At 42.1% G+C, this 15,345-nt stretch overlaps 1 protein-coding gene across 1 annotated transcript in view; it reads right to left on the bottom strand.

Moving 5' to 3' along the window:
* LOC120731923 (MAP kinase-activated protein kinase 2-like) overlaps positions 1 to 12,251 on the bottom strand; it is a 33,802-nt gene extending 21,551 nt beyond the window's left edge. Inside the window, exon 1 of the mRNA XM_040029326.1 lies at positions 11,412 to 12,251. Within this exon, the coding sequence (XP_039885260.1) occupies positions 11,412 to 11,657 (246 nt within the window). The 5' untranslated portion in view covers positions 11,658 to 12,251. The remainder of the gene's footprint in view (positions 1 to 11,411) is intronic.
* Between the last annotated feature and the right edge of the window lie 3,094 nt (positions 12,252 to 15,345).

Consider the following 15,345-nt stretch of genomic DNA (forward strand, 5'->3'; position numbering starts at 1 on the left):
CTTCATATTCATGAAGCAGATGTGAGGAAGCAGTTTAGGAGTCTGAATGCTCGGAAAGCTCCCGGCCCAGACGGTGTGTCTCCTGCCACCCTCAGACACTGTGCAAACGAGCTGGCCCCGGTGTTTTCTGGCATTTTCAACTCCTCACTGCAGGCATGTCATGTGCCTGCCTGCTTCAAGTCCTCTACCATAATCCCTATCCCCAAGAAACCTAGGATCACTGGACTAAATGACTACAGACCCGTGGCTCTGACATCTGTGGTCATGAAGTCATTTGAGCGCCTAGTTCTCTCCCATCTCAAGACCCTCACGGCCCCCCTCCTGGACCCCCTGCAGTTTGCATATAGAGCCAACAGGTCTGTAGACGACGCCATCAACATGGCCCTACACTTCATCCTGCAGCATCTGGACTCCCCAGGAACCTACGCCAGGATCCTGTTTGTGGACTTCAGCTCTGCCTTCAACACCATCCTTCCAGACCATCTCCGAGGCAAGCTTTCCCAGATGAATGTGCCTGATCCCATCTGCCGGTGGATCACCGACTTCCTGACGGACAGGAAGCAGCATGTGAGGCTGGGAAAGAATGTCTCGGACTCCCGGACCATCAGCACCGGCTCCCCTCAGGGCTGTGTTCTTTCTCCTCTGCTCTTCTCCCTGTACACCAACTGCTGCACCTCCACCCACCAGTCTGTCAAGCTAATCAAGTTCGCAGATGACACCACCGTTATTGGGCTCATCTCGGACGGGGATGAGTCTGCCTATAGGAGGGAGGTTGAACGTCTGGTGTCCTGGTGCAGCCACAACAACCTGGTGCTGAATGCCCAGAAGACAGTGGAGATTATTGTGGACTTCAGGAAGCACACAGCCCCACTCCCCCCCATCATCCTGACTGACACCCCCATCACCTCTGTGGACTCATTCCGCTTCCTGGGTACCACCATCACCCAGGACCTGAAGTGGGAGCCCACCATCACCTCCGTCATCAAGAAAGCCCAGCAGAGGATGTACTTCCTGAGGCAGCTGAAGAAATTCAACCTGCCAACACGGACGATGATGCTGTTCTACACCGCAATCATCGAGTCCATCCTCACCTCCTCCATCACTGTGTGGTACGCTGGAGCCACTATCAGGGACAAACAGAGACTGCAGCGTGTTGTGCGCTCTGCTGAGAAGGTGATTGGCTGCAGACTCCCATCTCTGCAGGACCTGTACACCTCCAGGACACTGCGGCGTGCAGCTCGGATCTCAGCTGACCCTTCTCACCCTGGACACAGTCTGTTTGACCTGCTCCCCTCAGGCAGGAGGCTCCGGTCCATTCGCACCAGAACCTCTCGCCATAAGAACAGTTTCTTCCCCTCTGCTGTTGGACACATGAACAATAACCACATGACTGTCCCCGCCACTAACACATGACCCTACGCTGTGTCACTGCATCATTTCATGTTTGGCACCGATCACCACCTGCACTCATGTATATATCTTTCTACGTAGCACTCATAAGTCTTATTCTCATGTATATATCTCATGTATATCTCATGCACATATCTTTCTTTCTACATAGCACTTTAATTCTTATTGTTTGCACTGAAGCACCGCAGCAATTTCCTAATGTTGTAAACCTCAACATCTGGCAATAAACCCCATTCTGATTCTGATTCTGATTAAACAGACCTTGACAGGTGTTTACTTCACTTGAATAAGTCAAGCATTTTTTTTCCTTTTTACCTCAGAAGGGACAACTGTTGGAACAACTCTGAAAATGTGACCAGAGGATTTAGTTTCTCTGTCTACTGTCATTTTCACACGATGTCAAGAGAATCAGTTTGGGATATTGCTCAAAGTTGCTATTTCTGAATAGCAACTTTGCAGAAAGAGGAAGCTTGCCTCTCACTACAAGAAATACTGCAATACACAGACGATGTCCAAGTGACAGTTACCTGCACTACTCACACATGGCCACATCACGCTGACTTCATACTAGGAAGCTGACAATTTAGAGACAGAAAGCATTAGGAATAAAATTCAGTTCATGTGGAAAGTGCTTAAACACCTTAATAATGCACAGTACAGGGAGTTCCTTTCCAGATACGAACAAACTTCAGAGGGATATCTTCTTTTGAAAACATACTGTTAATTTCACATTTGTGGGTCAACATTATGCGAACATCCTAGTCTAGTGAAAATACTTGACTACAGCAAGATGACTGCTTTCTTCCAAAACAGAAAATATAGTTATAATAATATATGATAGACCCACACAGAATAAATAAATTATAAAAGCCATTGGTGATGTATTAATTCCAGAAATCGCTACAGTTTCCAAAATATCTCTGCTCATTCTAAGTCCATATAGTCTAGAAGGCCTAAAGCCCTCTCAGCCTTGTTCTGCATTCCCTTTTATGGTTTTGTTAGTTTGTTAGTGTTCATCTAACATCATTTATTTGTCTTTATTTAAATAATATACAAACTGCAGCCAACTACAATCACATAACACTAAAGTATGTCACTAAAATAACCCTTCTGTCAACCAAACAGGCTTCACTGTAAACTTCACTTCCAGCTGGAACACAGTTCAGTCATAATGTATAACAAGCCTATATAAACAGGCACAATCCTCTGTGATCTAAAAAATAAATGTACCCGGCTAGATCCTACAGGATTAAAACCTCTAAAGTGCCTGCTGTATTCAACCTCTTTAGTTACTGTGAAGACACCACTGAAATTGCACAGCAAGGAGTCCTGACACTGAAGTCCATTTTTTACCACACATTAGAGAAAGAAAAAAAAATGATAGCAGTAAAACTGAAAAACCGTGTAGCATTCTGGCATCGAGCAAGTCTAATGAATGCCTTATCCCATTAGGACTGTATGGAGGCATTTCATTTTCTTATCTGTGTCATGTAACAACTTCACAAATAAAACCCTTTGTGTTTCGATTAAAATGTCACGTTGAATTTAAGCGCTTCCAATAACCTGCTTGCTTGTCAGCATTAAAATGCAGGCATTGTAAGACAACACCTGCAGTGCTTCACACCTTGTAAGGGTTCGCCTGTGTTACGACACTTTAAAGATAAACCAATTCGTGCCCGTTTTACGGTACAGCAGATGCATCCATTAGGTATTTGCCTATGGAGAGGTACTGTCAATGTATTCAAACATGGGGGCAAATACCAGTTGGCTAAAAAGTGGGCCGAAATAGGGAAGGGTACAACAGGCTTCTCCTATTCCAGTGACCTCCAGAACGAAGCCTGTTGCTTCCATCAACAAACAAAATTGCAATTTGATAAGCAAAGACAGTGACTGCAGTGGACACAATTCATAGTTTTTAAACACTTGTTCTCACTTCTCTTTTTATGCTATAATTCGCCCTTTTCAACACCACAAGCACAAGTAGCCTGCGGACCCGGTTGCACCACATATTTTGAACACTGCCTCCAAGAAACGCTCAAACAAGGACACACAACACTGTCTCCCACAAAAGTCAAGAAGTCAAAGCTAGTGTTTCTGTGTTACAAACTATATTAAGCACAATACATCAGAAGGTTGCAACTGATTATTTAAGGGACTCTAGGGCTGCACGATTAATCGTTAGAAAATCGCGATCTCGATTCATACTTATGTGCGATCTCATTTCCAAATGACAACGATTTTTAAAAAAAAGACGACGACGACTGTACCGCATTTTGATCCGGGACGTAATCTGCATGAAAACAAGCGCTCACTCTTCCTGCTCAACAAATGACAAGGGCGGAGCCTTATACCACGTGATACAGAAGCTGGCTGCTAAAATTAGCAGGGAAAAAACAACGGAGAGCACGTCAGGGATGACGAGAAAGTGACAGGAGAAAATCCGTCCCGGTCAACCACCCAAACATCAATAACGGGAACCTTATACAGCGCTTCACGTCGAACTCCCGCAGGCACAAAGAAATTACGGAGGCTATTACTTATCACCTGACCAAAGATATGGCTCCCATCAACACTGTGCAAAACGAGGGATTTAGGAAAATGATCAACACCCTAGACAAACGCTACACAGTGCCGTCCCGCAACTATTTTTCTATTGTTGCACCACCTGCTCTATACACGCAGTGTCGAGCAACGGTGGAGACGGAATTTCAAGCAGTACAACATTTTGCGGCAACAACAAAACGTGAGACATTTGTTGTTTTTATGTTTATTTATTGTTTTTATGTTCAGTCTCAACTGTTACGAAGTTGATGTGCAGTTAATAAGTGCAATAAATATTTATACTGGAAAAGAAAATCGTGAGAGAATCGTGATCTCAATTCTAAGCCAAAAAAATCGTGATTCTCATTTTATGCAAAATCGTGCAGCCCTAAGGGACTCCACTTCTTTATCACAGTATCTCTTGCATGCGCAGCTGAATAATCATGACTTTTTCATCTGTGTTATTACCATAAAACCTGGTTCAAGAAAACATTTTACAAGGTGACGCCACTGTGGGAGATGTCGGCAGAGTCCTGAGGGTGGGGGTGGTGGTTGGGGCTAGGGCTGGGTATCGTCCCTAATTTCTATAATCAATTTGACTCCGATTCACAGGGTCCCGATTCAATTCGTTTCCATTCCATTTTGATCCAGTCAGAAATATTATAATTATGATAATTTATCAGTACATATCCACATTTTTATATCTATGTATAAAAACAAAGCTGACACTTGTGAGACTTCAGAGGTGTAAGCATCACAGCAGATGCAAAGATTATATGACCGCCTTAAAGATATTCTGCAGTAGATCAAAAACGCAAGAAAACCATGAATCAACATGTGAAAATTACCCGATACTGCTGAAGTGAAGAAGAGCAAAGTTACAGAGGTTTTATTAGAGGCGCAGCTAAGAGTTTTGCAATTTGGTGTAATTTTCAAAAAATTTGGCTTCTACTTGTCGGAGGTCATTTTTGAGAAGAAAAAACAACAAAAATCAGCAGCCGACAGTGCTGTACACAACAGTTGACTGGTGCGTAATAAGCAAGCGAATAATGCAGAAAACAGATTTGAGATGGGAAACTGTTCTTGTACACAGAGAGAGAGAGAGAGCAGTGCAGGAAGTTTGATTTTATCGTGCTGGAAGCAGAAAGCAAAAGTAACAGGGAATTAATGACGATGTTTATCAAACATGAAACCTAGATTTGATCTTTTGCTGCTGGTTCAGTGAATTTTGGTCAAAGACTGACAAAACCTGCAGCTTCACAATCTGTGACATCTCGGCTTTCAGCTCCTGTGTAGGGTGAACGATCCGCGCTTTGTGTTTACGTCTTCGTGCGGAATCCGTTTACCTGCGCTCATTTGCTGTTTTAGCTGTTCGGCAGTTGTTGAAATAGTTTTGTGAGCTTTAAACTGAGATTCTGGCGTTTCTGGCAAAATACATTTATATTTAAAAATCGATTCAGGATTTAATGAATCGATATTGCTTTATTCAATTCAAAATCGATTAGAATTGGAAAATCTATTTTTTTTAAACCAACTCCTAGTGGGGGCTCAGGGGTCTTATGAAAGAAATAAAAAGTAGCCTTTTACAATAATATTACTGTTTGAGTCTATGAAGTCAGACAGGCAGCTAACAAAGCCATCTGTCCAGATGCTAAAACATAAGAATATTTATGTGGAAGCATATTTATGTTGTCATTCAAACAGTGTACAAAGATTAGGTAAAATCTTCACTAACTTTCCTGTAGCTGTGATACATAAACAGCAAATCCCCCCAACTTCTGTCTCCGGTTAGGAGAGAGAACAAGTGTTCTGTCCAAACGTTATCTTTCATCACTGCTATTTGTTCTTCCATTTTAGGGGCTTCTTTGCAACAACATGTCTTCTAATCCAATTTTTCAATTGCATTTTATCAGTGAGGTCCTAACAACAGTTTTGACTTTGTACTATCAACAATATAATATTAATTAAGCCATCTGTCACTGTCTGCAGCTATTTCTGGCAAATATTTTTAAATATACAAGTTCATATCAGGGGAAGGACTGCTTTGCTGATGGAAATTCGGGGTTGGCAACATGACCAAAAAGGGAAAATCTACATGGCACCCCATATCTTAGGTTATGAGCCGCAAAGTGCTGCCAGTTGTAATGTGCCTTGGCAGAGATTTTGTAGGTCTCTGAAACTAATACATATTCCCCCATTTGGCGTTTTGATGATGGTGTACAGTACTGTTGAATATGCAACTCCAAAATCTCCAATAGGACTTCAGTTGGGTTGAGATCTAGTGTCTGACAATGTAATTTTCATCAACCACTTAGTGCACTGTCACCCTCGGAGGGACTCAAATCAGGATGAAAATATTTCATTGTAAGATAAAAGTGATTCCTCAGAAACTCTTTGTACTGATGTGCACCAACACCTAAAATTATAAGGCTGCGAGGTCACCTGAATTTAGGAGACAAGTGTTCAGATTTTATAACTTCAGTCATTTTAGTGAACCTAATGTGTGCAGTTAAGAAATTTGTTGTGTTGTGATTAAAAGGATAAAAATGATCCACTGTTGACAGCCTCTTGGACACGATCTCGAGTCTGACGATAACAAACACTAAAGAAAAACCCCATATTGGCCCCTAAAAAGTTGATTGCATTAGCAGATGCAGTATGACTTAGGCGCTGTGGATGTGCATGGACAATGGGGTAGTGGTAGATGCAAAAGACAGGGTTTATTATTGCCCGGTAATAAACACACCCATACCACACCATAATTACTAAGGGCTAACCCCTCCCACGTGAACCAGTCTAAAATTAAATGACCCTACCACCCACCTTCAAACCAAAACTGTTGCTCCACATGATTACACTCAGACGTCAACAACCTTTACAGCTGGCATATCAAATGAGATGTGATAATACTGCGTGCCATAAAACATTCTCAATGTAGCGGCAGTAAAAAGAAAAAGAGATAAAAAACATCTAAAAAGGATGCATTCAAGCCACTATATCCAACAGAAGAAAAAGACATCTAAATACTCAGCTTGTACACAATAACAAAAAAGAAAAACACCAAACTGCAGCATCTTTGTCATTCAAGCAATCACATGACCCAACCTCCCTTTTTTCCCAGTATCTGATGAAAGGCAATAGGTGAAAGCATTAGCGCAATTTGCTTGTTTGCTCAGTCAGCCAGAATAAATTGCTAAAACTAAGATTTTCATTAAGTTTTGCGTAAGGTCCATGTTTTTCAATTGGGCATTTACAGCATTGAACACAGTAACAAAATAGCAAAATTTCCCAGCACCTAGACCAGAATAATGAACACTCAGGACTGAAGGAATCGGGCAAAGTAAATTATAGCGCATGCAGGTAGGAGGAGGGGGGGAAAAAAAAAAAAAATTCCCTTTGGCGTCTTATGTGTATCAACTTCACTTAGTTCAGACTTGTATATTTAGTTGGAGAGATGCCACAAAACAGTGTTTGCTCAGTGTGATTCATTTTAGATTCATTTAGAATTACGTTTTCAGTTATACCAGTAAATGCTTTGGCTGATTTATGGTACTATAATAAAAAAAAAATAGCTTCATAAATTTCACAACATCAGAAAATGACATAGATGCAGACTTTCACACAACTCTCAACACAGGAATGCTTGAAGATTCAAAACAATTATATTAATGTGCAATAATGGCAACTACTCAACTTCACCAAGTGACCAGAGTCAGGAGATGCAGCAGCAGTTGCTTTATTTATTATACCTCATATTAGATTAGGATCATAGTCACAGTTTGAGAATGACAATTTTAGCGTTTTTTGTAGTGTTATGGAAACAATATTCTTATTCTTACAATTTTATCTTATTCTTATATTGTTTCTAGGTGAAACACTGTTCTGGAACCTGTCTTTGGGAGCTCGGGGTGCCATGTTTAAAGGATCCCTGAGTGGACTGTCCTGAACGCCCTGATTCACAGAAACTTGGATGAAGCGTTAGTGTTAAGCAAACAATTTCTCATTTCAAGTTATTTAAACTGATACCTACTTCTAAACCCAACCCAGCAGTTAATTTTCTGCAAGGTAGACAGTGTTCAGGAGTCTGCCTGTACCTCTGGATCAGTTTACTTACTAGACTGATGACAACCTGGGCTGCTGTGTAAAGAAAAAAGGAATATTTTTGCATGAACCACATTCTACACTTTGCTAGCATTTGTGAACAAACAGAGTGGCTAGTCATTAATGCATCCAATTTAACAAGTATCTGTCACCTTAACTAAACAAAGTTGGTAAAAAAAAAAAAAAAAGCAAGAAAGAAAAAACTACTAGGCAGCAGAAGAAAGCTCCTTTGCCATCTAATGGGGTGTTCCAGTGTTAGAGACTATGAATAGTCTGTAGTGGCTTAATGGATTGATTCAGGAGTTTATTGCTCAGGGTTGAGTCCATTTCTCAGTTGAGGGGTGTGACCAGATGGAAGTCTAAGACCCTTACAGTTGCAAAGAAATTTTCCAGTAACAGCATTTAATAAAGATTTGTTAAAAATGCTGGTGAATACCTCTGCTAGTTTGGTATTCTAATGTCAGAATTAAGGATGTCAGAATTAGTTGAACCACATCTAGTGATGTGTCAAAACATGTCATTAAGGATACAGGAGAGGTATTCAGATACTGTCTCTAAGGGGCAAGGACCTAATGTAAAAAAGCAGTTAGAGATTCAAAGATGTTATGACCCCAATGGCCACTAACCTGGGCTGCAGCTCTGACAGACAGATGCCACCCCCTTTCTGTCTGTTAATTTTTCTTTGAAGGGAAGTTGCAAACAAGCAAGGGGAAAAGTAAACAGATGACAGCCGGCTAGCATGGCTGTCACCTCCCCCCCCCAAAAAAAAGAAGTGGCCGTTTGTCAGGGTGTGAATGCTAGGATAAAAGAAGGCCACTGCTGCTAGCACTGCTACGTTTGGTTAGCTAAATTCTACGAACACTGATGTTTTTTTGTGTAGCCATTTCCCTTGTTGCTAGGTTTCAAAAAAATTGTGGTTTTGATTTTTTGTGAAGGAGCTGCTCTCATGATTCACTGAGTGACAACAATAACTGGCCAATCAGTGGCATGGAGTCTGTTGACCTCACATTTTTGGATTATTTCAGATCACTTGGAACCTTGGCCAAGTAGGTATCTGGTGCCAGGTACTACCACATACTGGAAAACCCTACAAAATGGAGTTGAGTCGAGCCAAGCAGGTACTAGGTACTAGTGGAAAAGGTCTATTAGTCGCCAGAAACATCCCTAGTTTTGGTACTGAGGAAATTAAGAAAATAGATTTATTATTACAACATAAAATTATTTTACAATGATGTAAACAAAATTATTTCATTACCAATTCCCAAGTCTCCCTCTCACAGCCTGTCATTTATCCCTCTTAAGCAATTATCTTATAAGGCAGATGTGCAAAATATCTTTCAGTTTTGGATCATTTAAACTGACACCGGAAATGGATTTAATTATATTCATATTCTAAGATGTTATGTTAACCTAACCACTGCTTTGTCACTACTTTTCTAGAAAGTTTACACTAAAATGAATTACTCACTTATGAGACAGAATCTAGCTAACACTAGTTAGTTACCAGCTGCAGTTCATATATCTTTTCTTTACTTCTTTTGAGAAAGAATTTATATATATGTGGTCTGAAACTAATGGAAAATTGACAACATTTGCAAATGTGATTTTACCCTCCAGGACACGTTCAGTCACAACCTAATAAGACTAAGATTTAATAAAAGAATGACCCAATATATTAAATCATACTTGGAAAAAAGTTCTCTACTCCCTCAGCCTTAAGCGCTCAAAAATCCTGGAAACAAATTAAGAAGTACAGAATTTCAGCCCACTTCTGTGTAATCTGTGGACCTTTAGCTTGGAAAATTTTTCACAGGGTGAACATAAAACTGATTTTTAATCGAGTGGCACCCATTTTACATGAATTACTGAGCAACTGCAACAATAATCATGGGAACCTTTTGCCAACTTCCTTTCAGCTTTGCACTTCTATTGGATATTAAATACTGCTTTACTAGAAATGTTTTACACTTCACTGTGAACTGAGTCCACTTCCACTTTAAAAACGACAACTATATTCACATAAAAGGCAACTATAGTTTTACATGCAGCGCTATCAATGTATAAGGCCCCTGCTCACACAAAACAGCTGAGAAGACAATTGAGAAGGCCTGAAAGTTCAACATGACTTTCTAAGTTTATACTTGTTACAAGTGTTTTAACAACAAACAAAAACATGGCTGATTGACGGTTGCGTGGGAGCTTGTGTGAATTTGCTGTTTCTCACACACACACACACACACACACACACACAGCTCACCTGTTTTTTCAGGTTTTAGATTTGTATTTTTCGTTTTGTCTTTCCCTAACTCATTCACTTGTGGAAGATTTTGTGCAACAGTTATGTATGCTGACAATCTTAAGATTACACTCTCTATCATAATGATGGGGGGGGGGGGAGCCTTCAGTGATATTTAGCCTCACTGGATAACATTTCAGTCACTTGTGTGTGTATAGCTGTTGTGACGTTTGTCCTTTATCAATCATTGACCAATACAGAAAATGATCTCTTAAGAGGTAGATCCTGATACTGCAGTGTCACTTTACAGCCACAACCCTAACAACCACCAGCCCCAACCCATACACGCTTTTTTTTTTTTTTTTTAAAAGCTACGCATGACATTCTTACCTTGTTACTCTACGTGGTGAAAGTAGGTGACAAATAAAACAATGACAATGTGAAATAAAAAAAATAAATAAATAAAAAAAAAAAAAAAAAACGCACACAACTGAGAAAAAGCTTTAACATCACATAGCAACCTCCAGTCACAAGAAGCAGCACTGCACACTTGAACTAGAGATACCTGTTGTGTATCAATTCATTATTTGCTTATAAGTTACTCTAGGTTCACTGTGCACCAGCTTATTATGATGAAGTTACATGTTCTAATAATAGGAGTTAAAAATCACCTGTTGGACAACATCGGGACATGTTTTAGGGTAAGAAATTATTGCCAAAGGTGATCAAAAATTTAATTCGTGGATACACTTTTACCAACATTGCCACATCAATGAAAAGGAAGACAAAAAAAAAACAGAAATTTGGTGCTCTGTAAAATGTAAGCACACTGAAAGTCGAATTTCCTGAAAGTTTGAGGTCTTGATATGTTTTATCTAAACAGCAGGCACTAGCTAAATTTAATACTTTGCAGGACAACAAACAAGGAGAAATATGTCTAAATAATAAGTCTAAAAACGACACTGTGGGATAAAAATGAACTGCTCTGATTGACTCTGCTTTCCTATTAAAGCGTCCAGTGGTGTAGAATTGAACTTTAAAAGTCTTCATTGCAAAATAGTGACCACTGCATGAACTCATAGCTGGACAAAATTGTGTTGCTTTCATTACAGATATGACCTACCTTTAGGGCATACTTGTCGCCAGTGCTCTTCTGTACTATTTCGAGCACTTTTCCATTGATTCCCAACCCCAACACCTGGCTGGTCACCTTGTATTCGTCAGTGATTGCGTTCTTCCTGATCTGTAAGGTGGGTCTGGGCTGGAAGGAGTGGAACTGGCCCGAAGGGTTCTGCTGCCCGGCTGGGTTCTGCTGCCCCGCCGGGTTGGGAAACAGTGGTTGGTTCTGTGAGTTTGATAGCATGTTCATAGTTCGGGGCTGAGAGGTAAGCAGCCTCCCCTCAACAATACTGTTCTCAATACAGAGACCGAGTCTTCCTGAGTTAGCTGGCCTCTGACAAACTGCTCACCGCGTCGCGTCCAGGCCCGAGGAAAATCTGGCAGTAGTTCTAACGATACGAGTTCACAAAGTCGCTCGGTTAGCCGGTAAAAAGCCAAGTTAGCTAGCTAGCTATTAGCATCGTAGCTCGAGTCTTTTCTGTGATTCTCGGCTAACAACTCAGCTATCGGTTAGCTTATCCATCTCCGGTGGTGTCCGCCGTCCACCGGTTTCCTCAAAGAAAGCTTCAGGAACTTTTCTAAAACATCCTCTAAGGCGGCAACAGCGGCAGAGTTTTTTTTCCAGTCGATACCGTGAAACCTCTCGAGGGAAGTAAAAACAAAAATAACAGAAACACTTCACGAAAGACAGGCAACACAGGGAGAAAAAAAACTCCGATAGCAATAGCACGACAAACACACTTCACTTTCCAACGGACAGACACCCAGCAGGTTTAGCTTCTGACGTCATATGGCCGGGGCTTTTTTTCGGCGCTTAAAGGAGAAGTGCGCCAGAGGAAACGGCTGGATTCATACAACAGACTGGAGCCTCGGCCAGGAGAGGGCACACGCACAGGCGTTTACAAGAACAGAGACTTACTTTGCCAAAAGATAATCTAAGAGTAGCCTGCATTTTTATTGTGCGTTTCCTGTGTGACAGTATGAAGCGTTACGCAGGTTTTAATTGCCAGTCTTTCAGGCAAGAGACCCCCCTCCAGAGTTTATTAGCAGTCTAACAGGGACGAAAATAGACACACTAATCTCTGACCAGAAGGACCAAAGTGCTATAGGTGACCTCAGTGCTAGAGCTTTTGTGCCTTTAAGTCTGCTGTTCCTACTTTCACATTGATTTGTTTTGAGAAAGGTACGATATTGGCGAGTTAGAACCCAAATCTGCATGAAAGTATTGAAGTTACAGAGCAACCAGGATTGTACACACACACACACACACACACACACACACACATCTTGCTTTGTCTTTTTTCTGTATGTATGTCAAAGGGCAGCAGTATATAAAATATTTTCCATGCAACTACTAATATTGTGACTGTCAAAAAATGAAACCTTATTAATTAGCCTAAAAGCAGCATTGAATGCTAACAATAGCCTGTGCAATCACTTTAATACCTATCATTTTTACATTCTAGTTATTAAATGAAAACTTCCTCAAGGATATAAAATTTCCACTTTCAACACAAGATACAGATATAACATGGTGTTTTGGTCCGTACGTTTTAATTAAACTGTGGTACCTTTACAGTAGGCTGTCTCTGAGCCTAAATCACTGCAGCATTGTTGCATTTCAGAGGGATACATTGTGTTGCTAATCTGCAAGGGAATAAGACAGCACAATAACTGTGGAAAAGAAATGATTACAAAAAATGTTAGGATAGGGGAAGGCTTATGGTAACCAGCATGACTGAGGAGGAAACTGAGCAGATGGGCCTCTGCAGGTCAGTCTGTGTAGGTTCTCAGTTGTCCATGTCAAGGTAGTCTTAACAGCTTTAAAAAAAGGAAGCTGGACTTCTTTAAGTTAGTGGAAACATCATCTAAGAGGCTGGAGAGACCTATGTCTTGAAACCCTAGTACAGTTGACCCAAGCTGTACATCACTTAAAGGAGAAAGGTCACTCTTTGAGGATGAGAATGTCCACATTTTAGACCAAGAAGACAGATGGTTTGAAAGAGGAATACAGGAGGTCATTTATGTCCACTGTGAGCAGCCATTGGTGAACAGGAGTGGTGGCTTACAACAACAGCTATCAGCCACCTACAATGCAGTTTTGATATCCCCTCCCTGGCGCTTTAACCCTCCCTCACACCTTGCCTCAGGTGACCTCAACAGGGTGGGGTGAGGTCTCAGTGTTTTAACCCTTAACCGCCATTGATGGTATTGACCTGTGCATTTTTTCACACCTTGGCTCATGTGAGAATTCAATTACTTCCTTTGGAAGTAATTGAATTCGTGCAAACGAGCTGGCCCCGGTGTTTTCTGGCATTTTCAACTCCTCACTGCAGGCATGTCATGTGCCTGCCTGCTTCAAGTCCTCCACCATAATCCCTGTCCCCAAGAAACCTAGGATCACTGGACTAAATGACTACAGACCCGTGGCTCTGACATCTGTGGTCATGAAGTCATTTGAGCGCCTAGTTCTCTCCCATCTCAGGACCCTCACGGCCCCCCTCCTGGACCCCCTGCAGTTTGCATATAGAGCCAACAGGTCTGTAGACGACGCCATCAACATGGCCCTACACTTCATCCTGCAGCATCTGGACTCCCCAGGAACCTACGCCAGGATCCTGTTTGTGGACTTCAGCTCTGCCTTCAACACCATCCTTCCAGACCATCTCCGAGGCAAGCTTTCCCAGATGAATGTGCCTGATCCCATCTGCCGGTGGATCACTGACTTCCTGACGGACAGGAAGCAGCATGTGAGGCTGGGATAGAATGTCTCGGACTCCCGGACCATCAGCACCGGCTCCCCTCAGGGCTGTGTTCTTTCTCCTCTGCTCTTCTCCCTGTACACCAACTGCTGCACCTCCACCCACCAGTCTGTCAAGCTAATCAAGTTTGCAGATGACACCACCGTTATTGGGCTCATCTCGGACGGGGATGAGTCTGCCTACAGGAGGGAGGTTGAACGTCTGGTGTCCTGGTGCAGCCACAACAACCTGGTGCTGAATGCCCAGAAGACAGTGGAGATTATTGTGGACTTCAGGAAGCACACAGCCCCACTCCCCCCCATCATCCTGACTGACACCCCCATCACCTCTGTGGACTCATTCCGCTTCCTGGGTACCACCATCACCCAGGACCTGAAGTGGGAGCCCACCATCACCTCCGTCATCAAGAAAGCCCAGCAGAGGATGTACTTCCTGAGGCAGCTGAAGAAATTCAACCTGCCAACACGGACGATGATGCAATTCTACACTGCAATCATCGAGTCCATCCTCACCTCCTCCATCACCGTGTGGTACGCTGGAGCCACTATCAGGGACAAACAGAGACTGCAGCGTGTTGTGCGCTCTGCTGAGAAGGTGATTGGCTGCAGACTCCCATCTTTGCAGGACCTGTACACCTCCAGGACATTGCGGCGTGCAGCTCGGATCTCACCTGACCCTTCTCACCCTGGACACAGTCTGTTTGACCTGCTCCCCTCAGGCAGGAGGCTCCGGTCCATTCGCACCAGAACCTCTCGCCATAAGAACAGTTTCTTCCCCTCTGCTGTTGGACACATGAACAATAACCATATGACTGTCCCCGCCACTAACACATGACCCTACGCTGTGTCACTGCATCATTCCATGTTTGGCACTGATCACCACCTGCACTCATGTATATATCTTTCAACGTAGCACTCTTAATTCTTATTCTCATGTATATATCTCATGTATATCTCATGCACATATCTTTCTACGTAGCACTTTTAATTCTTATCCCTACTTTTATTTTTTCATGTCTATTTAAGTGCTATTTATGACACTATGTTTGCACTGAAGCACCGCAGCAATTTCCTAATGTTGTAAACCTGCTCAACATTTGGCAATAAACCCCTTTCTGATTCTGATTCTGATTCTGATTCTGAGAGAAATCCCACTAGGCGCTAGGGGTTAAATACC

The sequence above is a fragment of the Simochromis diagramma genome, unplaced genomic scaffold, assembly GCF_900408965.1.
Source record: "Simochromis diagramma unplaced genomic scaffold, fSimDia1.1 OVJJ01000483.1, whole genome shotgun sequence".
Classification (NCBI taxonomy): Eukaryota; Metazoa; Chordata; class Actinopteri; order Cichliformes; family Cichlidae; genus Simochromis; species Simochromis diagramma.